At 55.3% G+C, this 14,281-nt stretch overlaps 1 protein-coding gene across 3 annotated transcripts; it reads left to right on the top strand.

The window, feature by feature from the left end:
* Positions 1-2,649: 2,649 nt before the first annotated feature.
* Positions 2,650-13,821, top strand: DHCR7 (7-dehydrocholesterol reductase; the record flags this gene model as incomplete). Of its 3 annotated transcripts, none has more annotated exons than XM_080703468.1 (7): positions 2,650-2,738; positions 4,225-4,447; positions 5,140-5,230; positions 6,006-6,219; positions 8,492-8,696; positions 10,607-10,738; positions 13,357-13,821. In XM_080703468.1, the coding sequence occupies 7 exons, from the start codon at positions 2,650-2,652 to the stop codon at positions 13,819-13,821; spliced, it is 1,419 nt and encodes a 472-aa protein (XP_080559594.1). The 3 variants fall into 3 exon arrangements, with proteins under 3 accessions (XP_080559594.1, XP_080559595.1, XP_080559596.1); XM_080703469.1 differs by having other exon boundaries at positions 2,725-2,738; positions 4,225-4,471; XM_080703470.1 differs by lacking the exon at positions 5,140-5,230 and having other exon boundaries at positions 2,725-2,738; positions 6,188-6,219.
* Between the last annotated feature and the right edge of the window lie 460 nt (positions 13,822-14,281).

The raw sequence follows: 14,281 nt of genomic DNA, 5'->3' as shown, positions 1-14,281 counted from the left end.
TTTTGTGGTACTGGGGTTCCTGGAAGCCCTTCTTCCTCCGGGCTACACTCCCAGACCTATTTTTACATTTTTATTTGGAAACAGGGTCTCCTAAGCCAGCGCACGGGGCTGGCTTCGAACCTGCGCGATCCTCCTGTCTCCGCCTCCCAAGCGCGGGGATGACAAGCGTGCGCCACCACGCCCGGCGGCGGCGTGTATCCTTTTCAATGGTCTTTTAAATGGCCTCCTGTGTTAGGTATCTTGCCCTGTTGCGGGCCCGCGGAGGGGGACGACCTGTCCATGGCTGAGGAGCCGTCTTGTTCATCTGTGTGGGCGTGCAGTAGCCTGATAGTCCTGTCGCTCATCGTTATTTCTATTATTTTGCAAACTTCGTAGCGTCTCTTCCAGCTGCTCGTTTCTGTAACCTTTTGATGCTGGCTGGGTCAGCCTGCGGGTCCACCTGGCCACCACAGCCATCCTCACACCGCAGGGGCTTCCCGTCCTCATTCTTTCTGAGCTGTATCTTTCTTTTTCCTCTTGAAACCCCAGTTTGGGGCTATAGTTTTTATTCTCCACAATTCTTGAGTCGAATACATTTCTAGCCAGGCATAGTGGCACTCTTGTAATCCCAGCACTTGGGAGGCTAAGACGGGAGGATTCCATGTTTGAAGCCAGCCCCAGAAACTTGGTGAGGCTGCCAGCAACCTAGCAAGACCCTGTTTCCAATTAAGAAATAAAATAGGTCTGAGGGTGTATCCCACAGGTAAAAGGGCCCTGGGTTCCATCCATATTACCAAAAAAAAAAAAAAAAAAGTTTTTTTTTTTTTTAACCTCTGGGCCCCTGGGTATGGTAGATTTTTTTTCTGTTTCATGGCCCTGTTGCTGGTAGCTTCGGGAATTTGTCTCAGGGCTGGTTCTTCACCCTTGGCCAGCATCTGTAATAATGCGATAAAGCCTTGATTTCAGATACCTTTGAGCCCTCCCCACAGCTTGGTTTACCATGCAGGACACAAACCTTTATCTGCCGTCAGTGATAATCACAGTCCTCAGGGGCACAGACTTGCACGCCGCCCAGTACCAGGAGGGTCACTGAACCCAGCGTGACCCCAGGGAGCCTGGGTTGCCCCTCTGCTGCTCCGTACTCTAGGCACCCCAGTGACTTCTAGAATGTGCCCGTGGCGGTTACACGCCCGATTTTTTTTTTTTTTTTTTGGTGGTACTGGAGGTGGAACCCAGGGGTTTTTCTACCTCCGGGCTATACTCCCAGACCCATTTTATATTTTATTTGGAAACAGGGTCTCACTAAGTTGCTGAGAGCCTCACTAAGTAGCCGAGGCTGGCTTTGAACCTGTGCCATCCTCCTGTCTCGGCCTCCCAAGCGCGGGGATTACAAGCGTGCGCCACCACGCCTGGCTACCCAGCCCGATTTTTTATTCTTTATTTTGAACCAGGGTCTCACTAAGTTGCTGAGGCTGGCTACAAACACGGATCCTCTTGTCTCAGCCTCCCAAGTGCTGGGATTACAAATGTGCGCCTCCAGGCAATATTGGCTAAGTTTTCTATGCATAAATTATTATCTGTATGTGGTGGCAATGATGTATGACACCCCCTCTCTTGCACCCTAGCCAAGAAAATCAACTTTTTTTTTTTTTTTTGTGGTACCAGGGATGAAACCTAGGGGCATGCTATCTCCGAGCTACACCCCCAGCCCCATTTTTTTATTCTTTATTTTGAAACAGGGTCTCACTGAGTTGCAAAGGGCCTCACTAAGTAGTAGCTGAGGCTGTCTGTGAACTGCGATCCTCCTATCTCAGCCTCCCAAATGCTGGGATGACAAGCGTGCGCCACCACGCCTGACTTTTATTCTTTATTTCGAAACAGGGTCTCACTAAGTTGCAGAGGGCCTCACAAAGTAGCTGAGGCTGGCCACGAACCTGCGATCCTCCTTTCTCAGCCTCCCAAGGACTGGGGTTACAAGTGTGCATCACCTCTCTGTAACTTTTAAGATAAATTTTTAAACCCCTGATATTTAAAATCTTTATAAGCAGAACGTGGTTTGGGAGTGAGGGTGTCACTCCTTCTCCTAAATTATAAACATCTTGAGCAGCTGTGGTCCCTAAAGAGGTTCTCTTTCCTTCCTGCCTCCAATTCCTCTCTTCTTGGTTTTCTTGGGGTTGTTGAGTGCCCACAGGTGCACTATTCTAGGCCCTGGTTGGGAGGCAGTTAATAGGACACTGGATGGCCGCCCCAGGGGAGCTTACCTTCTGATGCAGGGAGAGGGAGGGTATCCAAGGGCACAAATGAAATGGTTCTGCTTCGCAAGAAGAGGAATTAAGAAATGAAAGCAGCGGGTCAAGTACCTTGGGCAGGAACCCTCCTTCTCCAGCCAATGGTTCCAAGCAGAGGAACCGGCCAGGTGTCACGGAGGGCGAGCCCTATGGGCGCACCTAGAACAGAGAGGAAGGCTGGCAGGAACTAGTAGGAAGGCCAGGGGAGGGAATCTCGCATCAGGAGAGCCATCTCTCTCCCAGCTGGAACGAGTTGCTGGGAAGGAGACCAAGCCTGTAAGACCTGTGAGCCCAGGCTGGTGCTGCAGGGAAAGTCAAGCTCAGCGTCCTGCTAAGACAGTCAGAGCAAGGGACAACCAGTCTCTTCTCCCTGCAGGACTCAATGGCCGCAAAATCTCAGCCCGGCGCTTCCAGAACCGGCACCGGCGCCAAAGACAAAGGGACAGATCACGGACAGTGGGGCCGCGCCTGGTAAGTGTCCCAAGCCTTCTCCTGGCTAGAAAATTGGACGGGGATCTTCATTGTTGAGCCTCAGAGAAGTTATGGACCTATTAAAATTCTCATTTTCTGGGCGCCGTGGCGCACATCGTAATCCTGGTACTTGGGAGGCTGAGACAGGAGATCTCAGATTAGAGGCCAGCCTCGGCAATTTAGCGAGACCACATTTCGGAAATAAAAAGTCGAGTCGGGCGTGGTGACACAGGCCGGTAAACCCAGCATTCGGGAGGCTGATTCGGGAGGATCGCGGTTCGCGGCCAGCCTCAGCTACTACTTAGCGAGGCCCTTTACAATTCATCGAGACCATTTCCAAATAAAGAATACAAAATAGGGCTGGGATGTAGCTCGGAGGTAGAATGCCCCTGGGTTTCATCCCCAGTACTGCAAAATAAATAAATACTAAAAAGAGCCGGGCATGTAGCTCGGAGGTAGAATGACCCTGGGTTCAATCCCCATTTCAAAAACAAAACAAAATAAAAACCTTTTTTATTGTTAAGACTATTGGAAAGTAAACAGTTTCTTTTTTTTTTTTTTTTTTTTTTTGGTGGTACTGGGGATGGAAACCAGGGGCCTTCTACCTCGGGCTACACTCCTAGACCTATTTTGGAAACAGGGTCTCACTAAGTTGCCAAGGACCTCACTCAATTGCTGAGGCTCTGATCCTCCTGTCTCAGCCTCCCAGGTAACTAGGATTCCAAGCATGCACCACCGCACCCAGCTTAACTTCCCATATTATACAGTAAGAAATTTAAAAAAGAAAAAGGAACTATAAAAACACTTCAGGATGAGTATCCCTTATCAGATATGCTTGGGTCCCATCAATCTGTCAGACTTGTGATTTTTTTCAGACCTTGATAGACTCGTATATACATACTGAGACGTCTAGAGGGGGGGAAGACCCCAGCTGAGCCAGGAACCCATTTCCACTTCACAGACTCACACAGCCTCTAGGCCATCCAAGCTTCTGGCAGCACTTGGGGTCAGGTGTGGCGTCCTTTTTGTGGCGTCTTCCTGCGAGCTCTCAAATCTCAGATTTGGGAGCGTTTCGTGTTTGGGGTTAGGGGTGCTCCACCTGTACCCCCGGGTGACACAGAGCAGATGCGGGGCGGAAGGTCGCTGGCGCCCGCTCTGCCCGGTGTCCTGCTCGGGCGCCGAGGTTCCTGTGTTGTGCGGTGTGGTGTGAACCCTTGGGTGTTGGACCGAGCATCGTCCTGGCCTGACACCGGGCAAGCTGCTGGGCTTAGTGGCCACAGAAGCATCCGCACTTGTGTCCTGGGCCCTGGGCTTCCTGCAGGCCCCCACGGCTGTCCACCTGCCGGGCAGCCTCCGCTGCAGCAGGAGGGCTGTGCTCCCGGGGATGACTGTCCCCTCGCGCCGGGCGCTGGCTGGTTTGAGCGGTAGGTCCCTGTGGGGTGGGGGCCGGCAGGCCCTGCAGTGACCGGCGCCGTCTTCCTCGCAGGGAGGTGGACTGGTTCTCCCTGGCCAGCGTCATCTTCCTCTTGCTGTTTGCCCCGTTCATCGTCTATTTCTTCATCATGGCCTGTGACCAGTACAGCTGCTCGCTGACCGCCCCCGTGCTGGACCTGGCCACCGGGCGCGTGCACCTTGCAGACATCTGGGCCAAGACCCCGCCGTTGACCACAAGAGCCGCCCAGCTCTACGCCTCCTGGGTCACCTTCCAGGTCAGAGCCCCGCTTGGCGGTCGGGTGCAGACGTGGGAGCGCACCCTCCTGCCGCCTCCGTCCTGGCCTTTGGGGTCTGGGATCTGGGCCAGGTTGAGGACCACAGTTCTGGCAGGGTGTTACTGAAATCAGGCAGATCTCGCATCCTCACAAGATATGGGGTAGGCTCTATCAAAACACACCGGGCTTGTTCTGGGGCTGTTGGTCATTTGGTCTAAAAATTCTGTGTTCCAGCTGGGCATGGCGGCATATACCTGTAATCCCAGTACTTGGCAAGCTGAGACAGAAGGATTGCGGGTTGGAGACCAGCCTCAACTACTTAAGTGAGGCTCTCAGCAACCTAGCAAGACCTTGTTTTTAAAAAAAAAAATTATATATATATATATATATCTCCAGGCATGGTGGCGCATGCTTGTAATCCCCGTGCTTGGGAGGCAGACACAGGAGGATCGCGCAGGTTCGAAGCCAGCCTCACTGGCTTAAGAGCCCGTTTCCAAATAAAAATATAAAATAGGTCTGGGAGTGTAGGCCGGAGGTAGAAGGGTTTCCAGTACCACCAAAGGGGGGAAAAATATAAATATATATGGCAGGGCTGGGGGCGTAGCTCAGAAGTAGAACACCCCTGGGTTCCATCCCCGGTATCACACACATACACCAAAACTCCCCACTAAGCAAAAAACTCTGTATTCCAGGTGCTTCTGTACATGTTGCTGCCTGACTTCTGCCACAGATTTCTGCCAGGCTATGTAGGAGGCATACAAGAGGGAGCCGTGACTCCAGCAGGTACCCTCCAGCCATCTGCCCACACCCGGGAGCCTTCCAGCCCTGGGGCCTGCCCTCCCCGGGCTGGGCCCATCTCAGACACTACTCAGGAGGCACACACGAGCAGAGCCTGGGCATTTTCGCACAGTACCAGACCTTGAGGCCAGAGACCACAACCAGGCTGTCCCAGACCCGAGGCTGAATGTCCATATCCTTGGTCAGAAGGAAACTCCTGGCCTCCGGCTCCCTGCCTGGCCTTGTGGTGGGTGGACGACACAGCTTTGTGAACGTTGCTCACCTGTGCCGTTGCCTGAGTATTCCACAGATGGGTAGGCCACGTGGTGTTTATCCAACCGTCTCTCGACAGACTTTCTCATCACTGAGGCCCTGAGAGGAACCTGAGTTCATGCCACGCCCCGGGTGTGGATGGAATCCTGTCTCCTACACAGTCTTCTGTCTAGTGGGGAGGCTGGGACGCTCCTGGAGAGCCTTGAACGCAAGAGGGGAGCCCCACTCTGCCTGTGCTACCACTTGGCCCAGCCTCGCTAACCAACTGGGTTGGGGTCCATTAAGGAGAGTCAGAACCAAAGCCATACACCCAGCCTCCTTCCTCTTCCCAGGACTCAGCAGAAGCGGTCAGTTTCTTGACCCACAGCCAGGGGGCGCTGACCGGCTCTTCTGGGATGGTGCCCGTGCCCTGGAAAGGGCTTGGTGGCAACCAAGGCGCCCAGGGTCAAAGTAGGGCTTTGGCCAGGCATGCGAACCGTGCTTTGACTTTTCAATGTTCCCTCTGCAGGGGATATAAACAAGTACGAGATCAACGGCCTGCAAGCCTGGCTCATCACGCATCTCTTCTGGTTCGCAAACTCTCACCTGCTAAACTGGTTCTCCCCCACCATCATCTTTGACAACTGGATCCCACTGCTGTGGTGTGCCAACATCCTTGGCTACGCGGTCTCCACGTTTGCGATGATCAAGGGCTACTTGTTTCCCACCAGCGCCAAGGACTGGTACGTCCTGCAGTAGCTGGTCAGACCTAAAGCGGACCCCTCGCCTGCCTGAGGACTGATTCTCGAAGGAGGTGGTTGGTAGGACTTGATTCTGGGGATCTGCCTCTCTGCATGGCTGGTGGATTCTCCTGCCTTGGGAAGAGTGCAGCTGAGGAGGGCCCGGTCTGTCCTGTGTGACCAAGTCGTCCCCAGAGGGTTGTCATAGGCGCTAAGAAGCCAGAAAGACACCTGACTTGGGACAGTGGCAGCCCATCACCCATTTCTCTAAAACGGTCTCAGGGAATCTGAGCTCAGCAGCTTTAATGTCCCAGCTTCCCAGGAGGGTCCTGCTGGTTGGCACCCATTGTTCAGGAATCGCTGGGCTCAGCCAGCTCACCCTATATTCGCCTCCCTTATACATCTCTCCCTCTATCTAATATCCATCCACCTACCCATCAATTCATCTCTCCATCCATCCTATCAGTCTGTCCCATCTGTCATCCATCCATCCACCCACCCACCCACCCACCCACTCTATCCATCCATTCACCCACTTATCCATCCATCATCCATCCATCCATCTACCCATCCATCCACCCATCCATCCACTCTATCCATCCATTCACCCACTTATCCATCCATCCACTCATCCATCCATATTTTTACCTATTCATCATCCACCCACCCATCCATTCCATTCATCTCTTCATCATCCATCTATGTAGGCATTCATCCCTCAGTATACCTATTCATCCATACACACATCTAGCCATCCACCATTCCATCCACCCATCCCCCATCCATCCACCCACTCACCCATCTACCCCTCTATTCATCTACCCATCCACTCATTTATTAATTTATCCATCCATCCATCCACCCATCTACCCATTGATCCATCCATCCATCCATCCATCCATCCATCCATCCACCCATCTACCCATTGATCCAGTAATCCATCCATCCATCCACCCATCCATCCATCCATCTACCCATCTACCCATTGATCCAGTAATCCATCCATCCATCCATCCATCCATCCATCCATCCATCCATCTCTCCATCCATCCACCCATCTATCCATCCATCTCTCCATCCATCCATCCACCCATCTATCCATCCATCCATCCATCCACCCATCTATCCATCCATCCATCCATCCACCCATCTATCCATCCATCCATCCATCTATCTATCCATCCATCTCTCCATCTACCCATCCACCCATCCTCTACCCATTGATCCAGTCATCCATCCATCCATCCATCCATCCATCCACCCACCCATCCATCCATCCATCTATCCATCATCCACTCACCATTTAGCCACTCCACATCCATCTGTCCACCTGCCCACCCTTCTACTTACTCATCAGTAGATGTCTTGTGGGCTCTTGTAGGTGTTGTTAGACAGCAGGGCTCACAATTTCGTGTGGGGCCACATAAAAGCAGAGTGTGTTTCCCCCTTTTATTTTGGTGGTACTGGGGTTCCTGGAAACCCTTCTACCCCCGGGTTGCACTCCCAGACCTATTTTATTTTATACTTTTTAAATTCGGAAACAGGGTTTCTTAAGCCAGAGCGTCTTAAGCCAGACCTGCGTGATCCTCCTGTCTCCGCACACATGCGTGATCCTCCTGTCTCCGCCTCCCAGGCGCGGGGATTACAGGCGTGCGCCACCACGCCCGGCATAGGGTGCGGTTCCCACTTGGTGTCCCCAGTGGCGAGCTGGCCTTCAGCAGCTCCCAGAGTTCTTTCTGCTGCTTTATAATCACACGCACTATTAGAGGCTTCCGTATCTTTCCCTTCTTTGCGGTTAGCCTAACTGAGGGATCTGGACATGAGAACACAGAGTTCTAATTAGCACAGAACTCCCTGGGTGCGTCCAGCAGGTTGCGCCTAGCCAGGGTCTCAGCGTGGATTATCCCTGCTGACTCTCTGGCCCTGCCGGGGGTGGGCTCTGGGGTCAGGTAACCAGGGCAACAAATGGGCAGGTGAGGAGAAACTGGGTGCCTGCTCCCAGCTTTCTCTGGAGCAGAGTGGGCAACACAGGCGCCCCTGTCCAGGGGCGTGCATGCAAAGTCTCAGCTGGCCGTGGAGCGGGAGCACATGGGGGTGCCGGGGACACGGGCGGGGACCCGACGTCCCCTCTGCGGCCCATGGCACAGCTCTCCTGCCGTCTCATCGACCTGTGAGCGGCGGAGGCCCGTGCTTGGCGCCGGCGCCCACAGGGGAGGCAGGTCATGCGTTGCGAGCGTGCTTGGCGAATGACCGTGTCTTTATTTTCATCCTTAAGCAAATTCACAGGCAATTTCTTTTACAACTACATGATGGGCATCGAGTTCAACCCCCGCATCGGCAAGTGGTTTGACTTCAAGCTGTTCTTCAACGGGCGCCCGGGGATCGTCGCCTGGACCCTCATCAACCTGTCCTTTGCGGCTAAGCAGCGGGAACTCTATGGCCACGTGACCAACTCCATGGTCCTGGTCAACATCCTGCAGGTAAACACTGTATGAAGCTAAGAGGACAGGGGCTCCAGCTCTGCGGGGCTCCGGGGAAACCCAGAAGCCAGCGTGGCCAATACCACAAGCCACCGCTTTTTCTTTTCTATTGGGGATCGAACCCAGGCTTGTTCTACCTCTGCACTACACTCCAAGCCCCATTTTATTTATTTATTTATTTATTTTTTGGTGGTACTGGGGTTCCTGGAAGCCCTTCTACCTCCGGGCTACACTCCCAGACCTATTTTTACATTTTTATTTGGAAACAGGGTCTCCTAAGCCAGCGCGCGGGGCTGGCTTCGAACCTGCGCGATCCTCCTGTCTCTGCCTCCCAAGCGCGGGGATTACAAGCGTGCGCCACCACGCCCGGCTATTTTTTTATTTTAAAACAAGATCTTGAGTGGAATGTGGTGGTGCACACTTGTAATCCCAGCACTTGAGAGGCTGAGACCGGAGGATAATGATTCACAGATAGCCTCAGCTACTTAGTGAGGCCCTCTGCAACTTAGTGAGACCCTGTTTCAAAATAAATAATAAAAAATAGGGCAAGAGGTGTAACTTGGAGGTAGAATGCCCCTGGGTTCCATCCCCAGACCCCCCCCCCCAAAATAAACCAAGGCCTTGTTCAGTTACAGAGGGTCTCATTAAGTGCTGAGGCTGGCCTGGAACCTCCTGTCTCAGCCTCCCAAGTACTAGGATTACAAGCGTGCGCCACCACACACAGCTCGTCCATCACCTTTGGAAGACAGCCAGCCCCTCCTTGGTTTCTCATCACCCACTGTCAGCCCGGGGATGCACCAGGCCTGGGCCGGGGACGAGGCCGACACCGCACGGCCCGGCCTGGTCCAGGGAGGTCTCCCTGGGGATTTCAGTTGTAGGTCTAAGCAGGTACAGAATGGAGGGAGAACAGGACATTGTGGATGAAAACAAGGCTCACGCAGGCCCTGGGCTGGGAGAGATTGCAAGTTTGAAAATGCGAGGGCATTCCTGGGTCCTGGGTTGGGAGCCTTCAGGAGCTCAGGACCAGACGGATGGACGGGGGTCACATCCCCTGGGCGCCATAGGCCCATGGGAGTTCTCATCCTGCCTCGAGGCCAGTGAGACCTCGAAGTGTGTGTGGAGGCTGGGTGTGGTGGCCCGTGCCTATAATCCCAGTACTTGGGAGGCTGAGATGGGACGTTTGTAGGTTCTAGGTTCGAGGACGGCCTCAGCAACTTAGGGCCACAGGAGCAGGTCTGGGTGGATGGACCTGCGCCTTCTGTGAGCCCTGTCTACAGGGAGGCCTAGGGCAAGCCCCGTTCCCAACTCGGAGGCCCTGGGCTGTGGCAACACCCCGGCCACAGCCGTGGGGAGCTGAGCCGGTGGCCGATGCGGAAGGTACTTCTCTGGGGTGTCTGCCCAGGCGGCCCCTCGGAGCAGGGAGGGATGAGCGGGTCTCACATTCCCTTCTGTTTATCGGCCCGAGTGGATGTCAGTCTCCTTGACTGCTGGGGAGTTACGGTTCAGAGAGGCCGCAGACCTGACACGCTTGCCCCCCTGGGCCTCCAGCGGGTGTGGACTGTGGCACTGGGAGCCACCTCCCTGGGGAATGTCCCCTGAGTCCTCCCACCCCGAGCCACCTCTGCTCCAGGTTCTACGGCTGAGGGTGACGCCCCCAGGGCACTGCTGGGAGCCCTTCCTTCCGGGCATGTGGGCCTTCTTCTCCTCTGCTGGGTGCAGACTATGAGGACAGGGCCTCTCCCTCCACTCCCATGTTCTGGAAAAGACAGAAAGCACAGGATTCAGCCCGCAGTGCCGTCCGCTGGCTGCTTAGCAGCGACCCCCGCCCCGTCTCCCTGCGGGCAGTGTGGCTCCCCCGGCCCCGTCTGCCTGCACCGGGGTCAGCAGGGTCATCCGCCTCTGTCTTGCAGGCCATCTACGTGCTGGATTTCTTCTGGAACGAAACCTGGTACCTGAAGACCATAGACATCTGCCACGACCACTTCGGGTGGTACCTGGGCTGGGGCGACTGCGTCTGGCTGCCGTACCTGTACACGCTGCAGGTGAGGAGACACGGCACCTGGGCCCGCGGGCATGGGATGTGCGGGCCTGAGGGACGCCAGGCCGAGTTCGAGCAGACACGGTGGCGTGCGTGCTTAAGCATGCGCCCAGCACAGACATCTGCCCTGGGGGTCGTCAGAGCTGTCACCCTTGATCCTAGGAAGAAGGAAAGGGTCTGCGTATGATAGAAGCTTCTCATCTTGTAATGGGATCATGTCCTAGTAAAATCACTCTACACTGCGGGGCGTGGGGGCGCACGCCTGTCATCCCAGCATTCGGGAGGCTGAGACAGGAGGATTGTGGTTCACGGACGGCCTCAGCTACTTAGTGAGGCCCTCTGCAACTCGGTGAGACCCTGTTTCAAAATATAGAATAAAAAAAACCCCAACCAGTTGGCCGTCTCCCTTAACGTAGCAAGTGAAAGACCTGCCGACCTGGGCGCATTGTGCACAGTGAGCCGTCCAGCCACCACCAGTCGGGACCGGCTATAGTCAGCTCAGGGGTCAAAGGGACGGGTTTGCTCCTGGGTTGGGCCGACAGCCAGGGCCGGTGGCCAAGAGCACGTCCCCACTTACTCAGTCTCTGCAGCCAGGGTAGACACCACTCTGGGCTGGACAGAGGGAGCTGTCGGCGGCCTCATGGTGACTCGCAGCCGGGCGGTGTCTCTTTGCTCCTGGCCCCGGGATCTGCCACCCCCTCCCGGGGCTGCCTCGGGGCTGGGGCTCGGAGGCAGAGGGGGAGGGAGAGGCCTGTCACGGCCCTGCCGCTCCCACGAGAGCATCTCGTGCAAAGGACCAGTCAGGAGAGGCTCGGGCAAACAGGCCACTCAAACGATGGCGGCACGGGCTGGCGACAGGACCCGGCCACTGGCACAGGTCCTCAGGAGAGAGTGGGGTGGGATGGCCAGGTGTGGGGGCGCACACTTGTCATCCCAGCATTGAGGAGGCAGAGAGGAGGATCGCGGTTCGCAGACAGCCTCAGCTACTTAGTGAGGCTCTCTGCAACTCAGTGAGACCCTGTTTCAAAAGAAAAAAGAAAAAACAGGGCTGGGGGTGGAGCTCGGAGGTAGAATTCAGTACTGGGTTCCATCCCCAGTACTGAAAAAAAAAAAAAAAAAGTAGGGTGGGGTAAAGGGCCAAGCACCCCCCCACAACTGCTGCCCGCCAGCACCAGGTCCTTGGTCCTGAGAGGCCACCTGGGTCCATCTCTTCCCTGTCTGCGAGCGACATTCCCAGGCGCGTGAGACCGTGGCCAGGGTCCCGCGGCTCTTGCTGTATAAGGCTCGGTACACAGTCGGCCTCTGGATCAGCGCGGTCCAGAGCCAGTCGGCTGCAGGTTTATAAGTGAAAGGAGACTGGCTTGTGCCAGGCATGGACTGAGGTGTTTTCTTCCCATCCCTCTATTGAGACAGCGTATACACTGTATTAGGAGTCGTTAGGAGATTATTTAAAGAATACAGCAGATGTGCGCAGGTTACATACGTGTTATATAAGGGACTTGAACACCCACGGGTTTCATATTTTTAATTTTTAAGATTTATTTATTTTTGCAGTCCTGGGGATGGAACACAGGCCCATTCTACCTCCGAGCTACACTGCCAACTCTATTTTTTATTCTTTATATTGAAACAGGGTCCCCCTAATTTGCAAAGGGCCTCACTTAGTAGCTGAGGCTGGCCATGAACCCCGATCCTCCTGTCTCAGCCTCCCGAGTACTGGAATTACAAGTGCGTGCCACTATATCCGGCTTTACCCATGGGCTTTAAAAATCATGAAGGGAAAACTTGTCCCTTGTGTGCCGAGGGATGATTATGTATGTTAAATATCCCTTGGTGCATATTTACATATAATATACACGGTCATCCCTCACTGTACACACACGCACAGTTTTTATCATATGAGGTTCTCCAAAGATACAGAATCAACAGGGGTGGCTTGGATGTGTGTGTGAGAGTATTTTTTTGGCTCACGTGATGGTGTGGCCTGGCTGGTCACAAATCTTGAGGGCAGCCTGGAGGCCCAGTGAAGAGCCGATGATGTTGTAGTTGGAAGGCAGACTTTCCTCTTTAATGGGGGTTGGTCTTAAGGCTGTCAACTGATTGGACAAGGCCCGCCATCACAATAGGATATACAGATTCTGTGTTTTATACTTAATACTACATAGGATCTGTGGGTAACCCCTGACTTAGGATGGTTGAACATAAAGATCTTTCTTGACTTTGCGGCGATGTCAAAGCAGTCTGTATTTAGTCCAAATGGGTCTTCAAATTTCGAATTGTGATCTCTCCCTGGGCTGGCAATACTCATTTTCTATGACTCTCTGTCTCCATGCTGGACAGAGGCAGCAGGCCGTGGCTCCCAGTTAAGCACCGGACAGCCACGACTCCTGCTGCGAGGCGTGGATGTCCAGGAGGTTCGGTGTCTTAAGCTTACTCCGACCTCCGAGCCTTCCGGGTGGGGTTGTTGGGAGCCTGTGCACGTGGCGTGAACCGTGTGTTTGTGCACACGGCGAGCAGGTCCCGAGGCAGATGCGGTGCTGCTCATTTGAGACCCGCAGGGAGGTGGTTTTTTATAGAAGCGGCCCCGTCCAGGCAGGGCTCCGACCTTCCTTCTCGCCGCAGGGCCTGTACCTGGTCTACCACCCCGTGCAGCTGTCCACCCCGCACGCCCTGGGCGTCCTGCTGCTCGGTCTGCTGGGCTACTACATCTTCCGGGTGACCAACCACCAGAAGGACCTGTTCCGCCGGACGGACGGGCGCTGCCTCATCTGGGGCGGGAAGCCCAGGTCCATCGAGTGCTCCTACACGTCGGCGGACGGGCAGCGGCACCGCAGCCGCCTGCTGGTGTCCGGCTTCTGGGGCGTGGCCCGCCACTTCAACTACACGGGCGACCTGATGGGCAGCCTGGCCTACTGCCTGGCCTGCGGCGGCGGCCACCTCCTGCCCTACTTCTACGTCATCTACATGGCCATCCTGCTCACCCACCGCTGCCTGCGGGACGAGCACCGGTGTGCCAACAAGTACGGCCGCGACTGGGAGCGCTACACGGCCGCCGTGCCCTACCGCCTGCTGCCCGGGGTCTTCTGAGGGGCCGGGAGAGCCCGCGGAGCGCGCTCCCAGCTCCGCCCTCCGGCGTTCCTCCTCCGCGAAATGGACGGAGTCTGGCCCCGGGCAGGCGTCCACTCAGTATTAGGACTCTTTTCTCGGAGCTCTAGACCTGACCTGGCCTTCCTCCAGCAGAGACGACTGCTTTTCTCTCTCGTCTGTCTCCTGGGGGCGGGCGGGTCGCCTTTGATTGGTCTGAGGTGACAGTCTTCTTTGTACTGGGGGCCCAGGCAGCTAGCTCGGGTGCTTACTCAGGCTCTCCTGCAGCACCCCGGAGAAGGATTCCTCACCCTTGCTGGGTAACCGTGGACGTGGGCTAAGCAGCGCCAGCTGTCCGCGTCCACCCTTCACCACCTGCTCAGCCGTCGCGGGCGGGGCCCTGCGAGCACTCCCCTTCGGAGCACGTACAGTGCTGTGTGGCCACCAAAGGGTGCTGAGGGCC

Source organism: Muscardinus avellanarius (genome assembly GCF_963383645.1).
Source record: "Muscardinus avellanarius genome assembly, chromosome: 1".
In the NCBI taxonomy this organism is placed as follows: domain Eukaryota; kingdom Metazoa; phylum Chordata; class Mammalia; order Rodentia; family Gliridae; genus Muscardinus; species Muscardinus avellanarius.
Note: the sequence above shows the minus strand (reverse complement) of the source record. Positions and strands in the feature narration are given on the sequence as shown.